The sequence below is a fragment of the Candoia aspera genome, chromosome 2 (assembly GCF_035149785.1).
Source record: "Candoia aspera isolate rCanAsp1 chromosome 2, rCanAsp1.hap2, whole genome shotgun sequence".
Classification (NCBI taxonomy): domain Eukaryota; kingdom Metazoa; phylum Chordata; class Lepidosauria; order Squamata; family Boidae; genus Candoia; species Candoia aspera.
This window is the reverse complement of record NC_086154.1, coordinates 8,057,323-8,072,081: the sequence shown is the minus strand read 5'-3', so window position 1 is coordinate 8,072,081 and position 14,759 is coordinate 8,057,323. Positions and strand designations below refer to the sequence as shown.

The 14,759-nt window shown below is 44.7% G+C and overlaps 2 protein-coding genes across 2 annotated transcripts; both read right to left on the bottom strand.

Moving 5' to 3' along the window:
- Positions 1-3,198: 3,198 nt before the first annotated feature.
- LOC134488887 (zinc finger protein 239-like) lies at positions 3,199-4,307 on the bottom strand. The gene has a single exon (XM_063291230.1). The coding sequence runs from the start codon at positions 4,242-4,244 to the stop codon at positions 3,246-3,248; it is 999 nt and encodes a 332-aa protein (XP_063147300.1). The 5' UTR covers positions 4,245-4,307; the 3' UTR covers positions 3,199-3,245.
- A 3,410-nt stretch (positions 4,308-7,717) lies between these two features.
- LOC134489792 (neurotrophin receptor-interacting factor 1-like) lies at positions 7,718-10,615 on the bottom strand. Its single transcript, XM_063292658.1, has 2 exons — positions 10,514-10,615; positions 7,718-8,653 (listed from the first exon to the last, which is right to left on the bottom strand). Exon 2 carries the CDS (start codon positions 8,588-8,590, stop codon positions 7,718-7,720), a length of 873 nt encoding a protein of 290 aa, XP_063148728.1. The 5' UTR covers positions 8,591-8,653; positions 10,514-10,615.
- Between the last annotated feature and the right edge of the window lie 4,144 nt (positions 10,616-14,759).

The following is a 14,759-nucleotide window of genomic DNA, read 5'->3' as shown; positions in this document are numbered from 1 at the left end:
CTTTCTGGCGCGGGGGGTTGCTTGTTTCTACAGCGCCATCTAGCGACACGTGGCTGAAAACCCCACCGGTCTGGTCTCTACCCTAAGGCTTGGCAAGATTTCTTGATTGATTTTGAGCCATCCAGTCCTTTTCGACTCCCGGCGACCACATGGATAGATTTTCTCCATGACGATCTATCCCTAACCTGTTCTTTCGGGTCTCCCAAGGGTGCACTCATCGCCACTGAGCAAGAAACTTCCTTTCTGAACTTCAGTTCAGAGGGCAGGTAGGGTAGAGGTGCCCCCTCTGTGGGCATGAACCGTGCTATGAGGAGGCAAGGAGCAGCTGGAGGCCCGGTGACAGAGACCTGAGAGGCATCCTGGGCTTGGCCAATGGGCAGCCCTGGCCGGGGGGCATCTTTTGAGATGCAGCGCCTGGATCTGCCTCTCTTACCTGTCCAGTTACCCTTCGCAATTGACTGCTGTGGGCTCCCATCCTTATTCAGGTCGGCCCCCCTAACTGAACAGCACCGCACTTAGATACTTTCAATTTTTTATTTTTAGTTCTTTTATGAGCTGTACAATTTACACTGGAAAAGCAGCTTTCTGCCGTTTTTACACCCACTGAAATAACAAGGGCTTTCTGACAGCTCTGGAAACCAAGGATTCCTGGAGCCAGGTTTCACTCTGAATGGCATCTGGGTTGCTCTCTTGCCAGTGTCCTCTGCTGAGGTTTGTTAGACACCTTAATTTAGTGTACAGCTTGGAGATTTCCTAGCGGTGTTCCATCTAAACATCAACTCGTGCAGCTCTACCTAATTTCCCAAGGCCAGCTAAATGCTGAGTTTTTTTTAAATGGGGTAGGTGAATTCTATTTTTTTAAAAAGTCATAATGCATCTAGAAGGCTATTGCTAAGAATCATAGAATCACAGGGTTGGAAGGGACCTTGGAGGCCTTCTAGTCCAACCCTTTTCCCAAGGCAGGAGTCCTCATGCCATCTCAGACAAGTGGTTGTCCAATCTTTTCTTGAAAACCTCCAGCGATGGAGCACCCACAATTCCGGGAGGCAAGCTGTTCCACTGCTGAAGAGTTCTCCCCAACAGGGACTTGCGGTGGGGACGTGGTCGACTGAACAGCTGTACCTGTGGGCTCTGCGGACAGAACTGACAATGCAGCGGTTTGTTTGGGGGCTCTGGCGGGCTTTTTCCTGAAGCCCAGAAGCGTTTTCATGAATAATGTAAATGCTTGGAATCATCCCATCTGTCCTCCAGAATGGTGACTTGCAGCCAGGATATCATAGACAGCGTTCACGATCGACAGGTAAGAGTTCGCCAGGAGGCTGAGATGTCACCATTTCCAATCTGCGCTGTAGCCTTAAAGAGATACTAAGTCAAGGCACCCCATTTCTAAATCACTCATTTTGTATTTTTTAAGTTTATGTACCTTAAGAGAGGCTTTTTACAGGAAGAAAAAGCAAGCTTTCTTGGTGCTTATCATTATTTTGGGGGTTAATTTTCTTTTAAAAAAATCTTTTTACGTTTTGGCTTGTTTCCATCCAAATATTGAGGAGGATTGGAACTGAGCATTTGTCTCCCTGTTATTATTTCTGTGCTGAATTTGACGATTTTAACAGTCTCCTACATGTTGAATTTGCTGTTTGGAATCTTCAGTTTTCTGCTGTTTTTCTCTGGGGAACATTATCAGCCTTTTTCTTCTGTAAATAGTTCAGGAAATTTTCCATTGCCCTTTTACTTCAAATTGCAAATTATCAGTGAAGTTGTTATTCTGATGGAATGTTATGGAAAGGAAGGGGTTGTTATCTGTGGGAGGCTTTTTGCTGAGAAGTTGGAGTATTTAAGGGGGGCAGTTGGGGTCTTTGATCTTTCTGTAAAAAATGCCCTGTGTGTATTGTGGAAATATGTGAATGCTTTGGTTTATTTTGAAAAGGGGTAAGGGTTTGAGAATGTTTATTTTGACTGCTTTTAAGGCTTGTTTGATGTTACTTTTTTCTAATGATTTGGACTGAGTTTAAAAAGGTAAATAATAAATGTTTGGATTTAGGTTTAATATGATTAAGATTGTAATAACTGTAGTATTATTAATTATAAGAGTAGAAAATGTATATGCTTTTTTTTTAGTTTGATCTTTGTTATACTAGACAAAAATGTATAGAAAAGTGATAGGAAGGAAGTAATTAAATAAGTGTTGTTTTGGGGGGGAAGTTGATTAGGAGGTTTGTATATATACATATAGTTTTTCTCTTAATATAAGGGGAGGGAGCAATTGATTAAGATTATTAAAAGTGTTGTATTATCAAGTATAATGGCAGACAATTTATAAGTTTTTTAGTTTGATCTTTATTTTAGTAGACAGGATTGTATAGAATAGTAGTAAGAAGGAAATAATTAAATAAAAATTATCTTTGGGGGGAAGTTGATTAGGAGCTATATAAAAAAAATTCCCTTCTCACCCCTATGGCTGGTATGTGCCTTCCTCAACCTGGGGTCCTCTACCAGAGGCCTGGGAGTTCGAGGGTTCTGCACAGTATCTTAGCTGTTCCTAGCACTGCACTCTTCTGGACAGAGAGCTCTGATGTTGCTCCTGGGATCTGTTGGAACCACTCTCCCAGCTTGGGGGTCACAGTCCCAAGTGCCCCTACCACCACTGGGACCACTATGGCTCTGAAACCCTGTTTTATTTCCTTGAAGATTTTTTGTTGGCCTTCTTACTCTTCCTTTCTTATAGGCCTTGATAGATAGCTGTTACCATAGAAACAAGATAAGGTGTACATTCCAAGGATAGAGAAAAGGTATTGTTTAGTTAATGGTCAAGGGGCCCTAGAAAGGAAGGAAGGAGGGAAGTTCCTTATATGGAGTAATGTTAAGGTGCAGAATCAACACAGGACTCAAAGCACAAATAATCAAGGTTGACTGCAGTCTTTATTGATACAGTGCACTCCGGAGGGGTCCTAGCCAAGATGGCGGCTGCCTCCCCTGCAGACAGAAGAAATGCACTGGTATTTATACATTACGGAAAAGGAAATGATGTAAATATACATATTCATATGATGCAGGCATATATACATATTCATAAGCAATAGATCTCAAGTTCCTTTCTGTCCCACTTACCTACTCTGAAGAAAGCCATTGTCTTAGTGGGAAGAAGGAAGGGAGCAAAGTTCTTGAATACAGGGATGCCTGGGTTGCTATAGGAATGTCCTCCACATAAGAGCGACGGCTGAAAAAATATCCATGTGACTAAAGTTCTAAGCCTTAGAAATGGCAGGCATTTGAAGCTGGAATGTAACTGTTGCATTACAAGAAGTTAAATTCAGGGCTTCTTCCCCTGTATGGATTCTCTGATGTCTAATGAGATTGGTGCTTTGACTAAAACTCTTCCCACACGCCAGGCATTTATACGGTTTCTGCCCCGTGTGAATCCTCTGATGTTTAACAAGTCCTGACTGATCACAAAAGGTTTTGTTACAGTCTGAGCATTTATACGGTCTCTCGCCAGTGTGGATTCTTTGATGCGAGGTAAGGTGGGTGCTCTGGCTGAAACTTTTCCCGCACTCGAGGCATTTGTATGGCCTCTCCCCCGTGTGAATGGTCTTATGGTTGATGAGGCCAGACTGGTTACAAAAGCCTTTCCCGCAATCGGAGCATTTGTACGGCTTCTCCCCCGTGTGGATTCTCTGGTGAGAGGTCAGGCTTGTACTGTGGCGGAAGCTCTTCCCACACTCGGAGCATTGATAGGGTTTCTCCCCGGTGTGGATTCTCTGATGTTGAATAAGGCTGGTGCTCTGATTGAAGCTCTTGCTACAGCTTGAACAACTGTATGGTCGCTCCCCTGTGTGGATCCTCTGATGCGAAGTCAGGTGGGTGCTTTGACTAAAACCTTTCCCACATTCTAAGCATTTGTACTGCTTCACCCCAGAGTGGAGCAGCTGATACTCAGCAAGGTTTTGGTTCTGATGAAAACTCTTCCCAAATGTTATGTTCTTGTTGAGTTTCTCCCCTCGGTGGATTCTCCAGTGGGCACCCTGGCACCAGTTCTTCCTCTCTTCCATCAGTTGTCCCTGAATGAGGATTTCATGGAAATCTTCGTCCTGGCAGGAAATGATGACATCACTCCTCTTCTCTAGGGGGATCCCCTCAGATCTGTTTGATCCACCTTGCTTCCACAAATTTTCTTTCAGTACTTTGATAGGGTTGATTTCTGAGGGCATCTCACATGGACCCACCTCATCTTCACTCTCCCACATTTCCCCCACTGGAATAAAAAGAGAAAGAGATTAAAATGGTGGAAGAAACTATGCCTCAGATGAAGGACGCACACTTATTTTTTATTTTAGTGACATGAGCTAAATAAACGTCTACATCTAAAACACAAAAAACTATGGTTATAAAAGAATGATTTCCAGATGGCTACCCAACTTCATGATTGAACTCAGATTTGAACCCTCACCCTAGTTTAACACTTATCAGAAAATCTCTGAGGGGATGCTGCTCCAAGGGATAGCAGCACCTGCCCTTTAGACCAGCATCCTCCCCCAGCCCCGAGATTCATGCAGCCGCCACCTTATCCACCTTCAAGCAATCTTTAAAACCTTGTTTTCTTTCTCTAGACCTTGGGTTAGGGTGCTGGGCAGGACCTCTGAATTGTGGGTGGGTGGCTGGAGTTTACGTAGATTATGTTCTACCCGGTCCAGTAGGAAGGGCATGCTGCGGACCCTGTTGGTTAAAGAATTCTGACTAGCAGGGTTGAGGAGGAGAGCTCTTTCTGTCATTGCCCCTGCCCTATGGAACATCTTGCCCCCTGAGATGAGGTTGGCCCCCACTCTTCTGGCCTCAGGAAGAGCGTAAAGACCTGGCTCTGCCAACTAGCTTGGGGATCCAAGAGTGACAGGCAGCCCTGGGGGTGGTTGGTGGCTTAAGATACTCTCTCTGCCTTTTAGTTTCCCATTTTTATCTTCTATTTTTTTGTACTTTCTATTTTTATAATAGTTTTATCATTTTTATTTGTAAGCTGCCCAAAGTCACTTTTAGAGTGAGATGGGTGGTGTATAAATTTAATAATATAAATAAATAAATAAATGTAGTTCCTTGGATGATGGGTTTTTTTTATATCTTATTGTTTCTTTTAACTTGTGAAGGTACCTAGAGTTATTCTGGAGTTGGGCAGCCTAGAAAAAAAATCTCAGTGCCATTCAAGATTAGAAGGGTTTCCATGTTGGAAGGATTTTCAACTTTCCCAGCTACTCCAGGCCACTACAAACCCCATTACAGGTAGTCCTCAGTTAACGACCACAATTGGGCCTGGAAGTTCTGTTGCTAAGCGAAGCAGTCATTAAGTCAATCTGACCAGATTCTATTACACTTTTTGCAACTGTCATTAAGCGAATCACCGTGGGGTTAAGCAAACCATGTGGCTCATAAGCAAATCACATGGCTCCCCATTGATTTTGCTTGCCAGAAGCTGGCCGGGAAGGTAAAAAATGGCTATCATGTGACCACAGGATGCTGTGATGGTCATAAATGTGAACCGGTTGCCAAGTGCCAAATCGTGATCACATGACTGGGAGGACGCCTGCAACGGTTGTAAGTGTGAGGACTGGTCGCAAGTAGGCTTTTCCAGCACCATCGTAAGTCCAAACCATCACTAAACAAATGGTTATTAAGCGAGGGCTACCTGTATCCCTAAGCACTGGCTATCCCAGTTGGGGATGATGGGAAGAACATTGAAGACTTGCAGTCGGAAAAGCCCATCTTGGACTTGTTGGGCTTCATGCCTTTCGGCACTTGCTTCCTGCTCAGGTCTGTAAGGACAGAAGAAACCGCAGTTGGCCTTTTCAAACGATGCCAGTGCTACAAACATGACAAGGGAATAATGGTTCAAAATGCAGAGGCTGAAGGAAATCAGAAAGAGCATTTTGTGGTCAGCTTCAGAGATGGGTTTAACCTCCGAGGTAGCCTCTGAGACTTTGGGACAACAGTCTCAGGTCTTCTTCCTTTAACAGGAGGGTCCCTAAATGCAGCCAGAGATTCTTGCCACCCTGGTAGGAATATACACTTAAGGAAAAAGATTAGAAGAAGCCTGCTAACGTATTTTAACATGTTTTATGAAAAGGCCTAAGTTCTCATAATCTGCAGTTTATGCCCTTTCATAAAACATTGGAAAAAGCACTACCAGACTCCTGATTTCTGCCTGCCGTACACTAACACAGTGGTCCTCCTACAATGTCTAGTTAGGAAAAAGAGCTTCTCCCATAAGGGAGGCAGTGTAGGGTGGTGGTAAATCTGTCGTTGGTCTTTTTCAAAGGAAAGGTGAGCTCCTCTTGCAACAGACATAAGCACACGCAGAGGCAAGGAAGCTGGTAAGATTTGGAGTGTAATGTGATTTCCGTACACCGCTGATGTCCGCTCTTCCCACCCTAGAAGAAAAGATACTGGAGGTCTGGTAGATCTCCAGAATCTTTTCTTCTAGGGCAGGAAGAGCGGACATTCAGCGGTGTACGGAAATCGCATTACGGTTAGCTCAGCCACGGGCATCGCGGTACCCAAACAGAAGCTTACAGAGGTCCTTCTTCTTATCCCATGGCCTGGCACCCCCCTCATCGTCTTCCTGCTTAGTTTCGGCACACAGCTGCCTCTGCTCCGTTTCAGACGGAGGCTGGCCGGTCTCAGAGGAATGTGCCGATCTCTCTTTGACGTGCACCTGGAATTAACAGAGAGGAACCGTTTTAGGATAGGACAACAGGGCTGGGCTGGGCCTCTGTCCTTTGCCACATAGGTAGGGCTCCAATCCAAGCCATAGATATTTATACCCAGATGGGATTGTCTCCCATTGAGTCCACTTTTTACCTTTTTATATCCATCCATCCATCCATCCATCCTATCATCTCTCTTTATATCTATCTGTCTATCCATCCATCCATCCATCCTATCATCTCTTTATATCTATCCATCCATCCATCCATCCATCCTATCTAATCTATCTTTATCTATTATCTCTCCATCCATCCATCCATCCAATCTCTATCTACAGTAACTATCATCTATCTTTATCTATCATCTCCCTCTCTCTCCATCCAGGCATCCATGCATCCATCTATCTTTCTCTCCCTCTCTCTGTGCAAATCTTGGGCTCTTCTGAAGCCTATAAATATCTTTCTTTTGTGTAAGGGTGCTGCTGTTTTGGCTGTACTTGGAGAACAGATTTACTCTTAACGGATAAAATGGAGTTATCTTCAGTGGTGTCTGCTGGATGCTTTGGATTACAACTCCCATTAACCCTGGCCATTGGCCACTCTGGGGCCTGATGGGACTTCTAGTCCCAAACATCTAGGAGACAGCCCAGTGGGGAAAGCTGAGGGAGGACATTTGGTAGCTGGCCTCTCTGATACCTCAGCCAGCTGAAACCAAAGCCAAGGTGAGAACAAGGCACGTGACCTGCCTTCCACCTGAGTGCTGCATGGGAGAGGGAAGGAAGAACTCAACAGATCCTGGATCAAGGCTCAGATGATTCTCCACACTGCCTGGGGAAGCAGGAGCAACTACAACACCCTTTACTTGTGGTCTGGTTATTTTTAATATAATCTTTCCCTCTGCTCAGCTTCTCGTATGCTTTGACTCACCTCTCTTGACTTAGCCTGCACTAACGTCATCATTGCAACTGTGCATCCAAAAATGCAGCTCTGACTAAGATAGAAAGCTCAGGACAAGGCAAGGCTTCTCTCTAAGCTTCTTGGCCAATCTGAAGGGTTCTATTACCTTCTAAACCAGAGTCCCACCATCTCACCTTCCTTCCATGGTGGTCCTTGGCCTCTCGTCGCCGCTGAAGGAACTCTTCAGCCAGGCCCACCGCTTGGGAGCAAGTCTCAGGGCTGCCTTCCCAGACCCAGCTCTGGATCTCTGGGGGCAGGATGGCCAGGAATTGCTCCAGGATCAACAGCTCCAGGATCTGCTCCTTGGAGTGTATCTCCACCTTCAGCCACCCATGGCAAAGGTCTTGAAGCTGATTGTATGCTGCGGTGGGTCCCTCGGCCTCCTGATAGCAGAAATGCCGGAAGTGCTGGCGATGCTTCTCCCTCTGCAGGGCATCCCCTTGCAAGATGGCCACTTTCACTTTCCCATAATCCACTCTATCCCTGGACAACATCCTGTCAAAGACCTGTTTGGTCTCTCCACTGAGGGCCGGCAAGAGCCTGGCCACCCACTCCTCCCTGGGCCACTGGCAAGCCTTGGCCACTTGCTCAAAGGAATCCAAAAATGCCTTGGTGTTGTCCCATGGCGTGGGCTCCTCTGAGAATGGTGGGGATCGCCGGCTTGAGCATGGGGACTCCATCTTCTTCAGAAACTCCTGCCACTGGGCTTCCCAGCAACCCTCCACACCCTCTCTTGCTTCTTCTTTCACCCAATGGGATGCTGCCCCTTGGGGAGGGTGCCCAGGAAACCCAGAATGCACTGGCTCCAGCGGTGGACCTCCTCCTTCCCCATCTGCCTGCGGATTGTGGGGAACAGCCTTCTGGAGGCCACTGGGGGCTTCTCTGGCCTCTTCTGGGGCTTCTTCTTTTGGCCAGGCTGGGGAGAGGTCCTCTTCCATTTTCATCCTGGGATGGAGGAATCTCCAAAAATAAGTCTTTGGAAGCCACACTGTCCTTCTAAACTCCTGCTTGGAAAGCAGAGGAAAGTTGAACCCAAGTTACAGGTCAGCTTATGTATTTACTCAAAATCCAGGTAGGTGTATGTATGGTTAAACTAGGAGAATCATTTTATTTTGTAAATATATCATTCTGCGATACACACACACACACACACACACACATGTATGTATATATGGATGACTGAGACTATAATAAGATAGAGAAGGAGTCTATTGGGTGATTTACTTTTAATTGTAACCCAGTCAAATGCAGCAGTCCCTGCTATGCAAGCTAGGATTGCTAATCCAGAGTCTACTTTGCAAGACAACATCTGGTTGCCGGCATCCCACCTTCTAGGAAATATATGCAATGTACTGACCCATACTCAGAATGTATTGATTTATGCAGTATTGTTCACAGGACTGTTTATTCAGTTTGTTATTATTTTGTATTCATATCCTGCTTTTTGTCTGGGAATTGATGACAGCTTATATATTATATGGTGGACTTCCCTATATTTCCCCTGTGAGGTAAGTTTGGCTGAGAGAGTGTCTACTTTAAAATCACCCTATGGATATGTGGGGGTTTGAGCCTGGGGTCCCCGGTCCCAGTCCAACAGCTGAACCACAAGGCAATTTGCACATCCCAAATACAGATGATATTTCAGAAAGTCCTTCCCAAAATTGCATTATATTGGGGTTCATCTTGTGGCACCCTGAAAACTAGCAAATTTATTCTGGCATAAGCTCTCAAGGACCATGATACATTTCATTAGCACAGTGTTTCACAGTGTTCCTTAACCTTGGCAACTTTAAGAGATGTGGACTTCAACTCCCAGAATTCTCCAGCCAGCAGGGCTGGCTTGGGAATTCTGGGAGTTGAAATCCACACGTCTTAAAGTTGCTAATGTTGAAAAACATTGCATTAGCAGATTTTCTAATGAACTAACACAGGCCAGGCAGCATGACTCATTGCTAGTGTTTTTTGTGAATGGCAAAGAGGAATCTTCTCAATTCTTTGGATTTCAGGACTCATCATCCTCAGCCAAAGGAGATGATGGTGCTTCTTGTCCAACAATAAAGGCGGGATAAAAATAAAATAAAATAAACATCTCTGGAGGGCACCCAGGCTGGAGAAAGCTGAACCAATTATCGTTCTAGGTCTGGATTCCCCCAACACTCTAACCCAGACAGAAGAAAACAGATTTGTTGTATCCCAAGATGATGGTTGGGTTTCCCCGTTGACCACAAAATATCCAGTCCCATTTTAGTTTATCTTGGCAAACTGGGTAATCCCAGCCTGTATTTAATTTCTCCTTGAACCCTCAATGTATAAGTCCACCCCTAACCACAATGGATATATCTGAGTAACCCTGGACAGGATGCCATGCAACTGATGAAGCAGAGCACGGCTCACAGAAACTTTTGCGTAACAAGCATGTCAGCACTGAACGTGCCACAGGACCCTGGCATGGGGGTATGTGCTGAGAAGAGCTGCTGATGTGGCCAGCCCTCTCTGGAATAAGATGAGCACCTGCTGGGAATGCCCTCCTATGCAACATCTGCCAAACCACCAGGTAGCCCCTCTCCCATCAGGCTCCCTGCAGAGGCATTGGATTGCCAAGCCCATGGACCCCAGGATGATGGCTACAGTATTACACTCCCACAGGATTGCAAGACATCACTTTCACTGTTTCTTCTGTTCTTGGATTGTAACCGCCTCGCCTGCAAATCTATGCAGAAAAAAATGCATAGTTGTGTGTGGGGGGGGAGGTCTCCTGTTTTTTTTTTTTTTGCAAGATCAAACGGAGTGGGTTTCTCTCTTCCCACTTCCTGAACCCCCTTCCCCCCCCCCCCCGCACCGCCAACCCTTCACTTTCTTCGTAGTACCTTCTTCTGATTCCTTTTATCTTTTTGTGGCTGTGAAGCAATTCAAAAAACCTTTTCTTCCTTTCCAGGAAAAGGAGCATCCGCTGATTCTCTTTCTCTCAATCTCTCTCTCTTCGTCCCATTCAACCCGCCTACCGCTCGTTCCTGTCTAGGAAGCCCAGCTCTATTGGTTTAACCCTTTTCAAACACAGCAGGCAAAGCTTTTTTTTCTTTCTCTTTTTAAATCGTGGTTTAATTTTAAGTCTTTTTTAAGTCAGAAGAAAAAAGACTCAGGAGGCAAAAGCTCAGATTTCTCTATTTTTAAAAAAAATTCTTTAAACAATTCTGCATCTTCAACAAAGACCCTCAGAGCTCAGTCACCAAGTATCAAAGCAACGGAAGACCGTTTTAAGATGCTTTTACAACACTCACAAATTCTTAGGCGCCTGTTCTTAATTTATTCTCCATCTCATAATTAACCATAACTACATTATTATGATCGTCATCGTATTTATTATGAGACCTAGGAGAATGCAGATTGAGCACAACTGAGTGTGTATTCCTTCAGGAGCTAAATGGTATTACATATTAACCCTAACTCACAGTAATGCTTAGCCTTTCCCAGACAGGTTGTCCTTCAGGTGTGTGGACTTCAATTCCCAGAATTCTCAATAATAGACTTCCTGGTTAGTGTGGTGGATTCTGGAAGGTGAAGTCTACTTTTCTCCCAATTGCAAAGTAACCTTTTACAGAGTAGAACAGTGTTTCTCAACCTCGGCAACTTTCAGATGTGTGGACTTGCCCAGAATTCCCCAGCCAGTTGTTGGCTGGGGGATTCTGGGAGTTGAAGTCCATACATCTTAAAGTAGCTGAGGTTGAGAAACACTGGAGTAGGTGGCTACCTGTCCCACCTCTGCCTGTCTGCTCTAAGTTCTGCTGTTGTGGCCCATTTATTTGTGGCTTCTCTTAGGAGCTAGGCTTGTATTGGCACTTCCGGAAGGAGATTGTAAGAGTCAGTAAAAAACAGTCAGTAAAAATCAAGATAAGAGCAAATCCAGGGGCGTAAACAGACCGGTCTGCCCCAAAGAAAGGACCAAGCGGTCTGTTATATAGGGCAGAAAGGAGAAAGATGAAATAGGGTTTGAATAATGTTTCTAAACAATATATAAGGGTTGTTCTTGAATCTTATGAAAGAAACTTAGAAAGAATCCACCCTAACTGATCGGTGGTAAAAAGGGACAGTGGGAGATTTGGAGTTTCAGACTTGCAAGATTCTGTTAATGTAGCCTAACAAAGAAGAATTAGCTCATCGGGTTGTGTTCCCTGTCTGGTCTACTTGGGAGGCTGACATTAATCTTGCATGTCTGAAAGTACAAATCTCCCGCCATCGCTTTTTGGCGCCTGATCAGTTAGGCCAGGCCCCTTCTAAGTTTCTTTCTTTGTCAGTTATTCATTTCTGGACTTCTTTCTCTTTTATCTGATAGTTCCCTAGGCAGCATCTCTTACACACACACATCTTCCAAGGTCATTCTCACATTCCAATATACCCAAGGACTTTGTTGTTTATTCATTCAGTCGCTTCCGACTCTTCATGACTTCATGGACCAGCCCATGCCAGAGCTTCCTGTTGGTCGTCAACACCCCCAGCTCCCCCAGGGACGAGTCCGTCACCTCTAGAATATCATCCATCCACCTTGCCCTTGGTCGGCCCCTCTTCCTTTTGCCCTCCACTCTCCATCAGCATCTTCTCCAGGGTGTCCTGTCTTCTCATGATGTGGCCAAAGTATTTCAGTTTTGCCTTTAATATCGTTCCCTCAAGTGAGCAGTCTGGCTTTATTTCCTGGAGGATGGACTGGTTTGATCTTCTTGCAGTCCAAGGCACTCGCAGAATTTTCCTCCAACACCACAGTTCCAAAGCATCGATCTTCCTTCTCTCAGCCTTCCTTATGGTCCAGCTCTCACAGCCGTATGTTACTACAGGGAACACCATTGCTTTAACTATGCGGACCTTTGTTGTCAGTGTGATGTCTCTGCTCTTAACTATTTTATCGAGATTTGTCATTGCTCTTCTCCCAAGGATTAAACATCTTCTGATTTCCTGACTGGAGTCAGCATCTGCAGTAATCTTCACACCTAGAAATACAAAGTCTTTCACTGCCTCTACATTTTCTCCCTCTATTTGCCAGTTATCAATCAAGCTGGTTGCCATAATCTTGGTTTTTTTGAGGTTTAGCTGCAAGCCAGCTTTTGCACTTTCTTCTTTCACCTTCATCATAAGGCTCCTCAGTTCCTCTTCGCTTTCAGCCATCAAAGTGGTATCATCTGCATATCTGAGATTGTTAATGTTTCTTCCAGCAATTTTAAGCCCAGCCTTGGATTCTTCAAGCATAGCACATCACATGATGTGTTCTGCATACAAGTTGAATAGGCAGGGTGAGAGTATACAACCTTGCCGTACTTCTTTCCCAATCTTAAACCAGTCCGTTGTTCCATGGTCTGTTCCTACCATTGCTACTTGGTCGTTAAGAACTTGCCACAATTTGTTATGGTCCACACAGTCAAAGGCTTTAGAATAGTCAATAAAACAGAAATATATATTTTTCTGAAACTCCCTGGCTTTTTCCATTGTCCAGTGGATATTGGCAATTTGGTCCCTAGTTCCTCTGCCTTTTCTAAACCCAGCTTGTACATCTGGCAATTCTCGCTCCATGAATTGCTGAAGTCTACCTTGCAGGATCTTGAGCCTTCCCTTACTGGCATGTGAAATGAGTGCCACTGTTCGATAGTTTGAACATTCTTTAGTGTTTCCCTTTTTTGGTATGGGGATATAAGTTGATTTTTTCCAATCTGATGGCCATTCTTGTGTTTTCCAAATTTGCTGGCATATAGCATGCATTACCTAGACAGCATCATCTTGCAAGATTTTGAACAGTTCACTGGGATACCATTGTCTCCTGCTGCCTTGTTATTAGCAATGCTTCTTAAGGCCCATTCAACCTCATTCTTCAGGATGTCTGGCTTTAGCTCACTGACCACACCGTCAAAGCTATCCCCTATATTGTTATCCTTCCTATACAGGTCTTCTGTATATTCTTGCCACCTCTTCTTGATCTCTTCTTCTGTTAGGTCCTTGCCATCTTTGTTTTGATCATACCCATTTTTGCCTGGAATTTACCTCCGATGTTTCTAATTGTCTGGAAGAGGTCTCTTGTCCTTCCTATTCTATTGTCTTCTTCCACTTCCGCGCATTGCTTGTTTAAAAATAATTCCTTATCTCTTCTGGCTAACCTCTGGAATTTTGCATTTAATTGGGCATATCTCCCCCTGTCACTGTTGCCTTTTGCTTTCCTTCCGTCTTGGGCTACTTCTAGTGTCTCAGCAGACAGCCATTTTGCCTTCTTGGTTTTCTCTTTCTTTGGGATGTATTTTGTGGCCGCCTCCTGAACAATGTTGTGAACTTCTGTCCATAGTTCTTCCGGGACCCTATCTACTAAGTCCAGTCCCTTAAATCTATTCTTCACCTCCACTGCATATTCCTTAGGAATATTAGTGAGCTCATATCTAGCTGATCTGTGGGTCTTCCCTAATCTCTTTAGTCTGATCCTAAATTGTGCAAGAGGAAGTTCGTGATCGGAACTACAGTCAGCTCCAGGTCTTGTTTTTACCGACTGTATAGATGTCCGCCACCTTTGGCTGCAAAGGATGTAGTCAATCTGATTTCAGTGTTGTCCATCTGGTGAAGTCCACGTATAAAGCCGTCTCTTAGGTTGTTGGAAGAGAGTGTTTGTTATGCAGAGTGAGTTGTCTTGGCAAAATTCTATCAGCCTATGTCCTGCTTCGTTTTGTTCTCCCAGGCCATGCTTACCTGTAATTCCAGGTGTCATTTGCCTGCCCACCTTAGCATTCCAGTCTCTCGTGATGAGAATAACATCTCTTTCAGGTGTGTTGTCCAGTAGGTGCTGCAGATCCTCATAGAACTGCTCTACTTCAGCTTCTTCAGCTTCTGTGGTTGGGCCGTATATTTGGATCACTGTGATGTTAGATGGCTTGCCCTGAATTTGAATTGAGATCATTCTGTCGTTTTTTGGGTTGTATCCAAGCACTGCTTTAGCCACTTTACTATTAATTATGAAGGGTACCCCATTTCTTCTGTGGTCCTCTTGTCCACAGTAGTAGATCTGGTGGTCATTTGATGTGAAGTGGCCCATTCCAGTCCATTTCAGTTCACTGATGCCCAAAATGTCTATCTGTAATCTTGACATCTCAC

What these genes read in the sequence shown, in the direction of transcription:
- LOC134488887 (XM_063291230.1), bottom strand. Translation starts at nt 4,244, where the DNA reads ATGTGGGAGAGTGAAGATGAGGTGGGTCCATGTGAGATGCCCTCAGAA.
- LOC134489792 (XM_063292658.1), bottom strand. Translation starts at nt 8,590, where the DNA reads ATGAAAATGGAAGAGGACCTCTCCCCAGCCTGGCCAAAAGAAGAAGCC.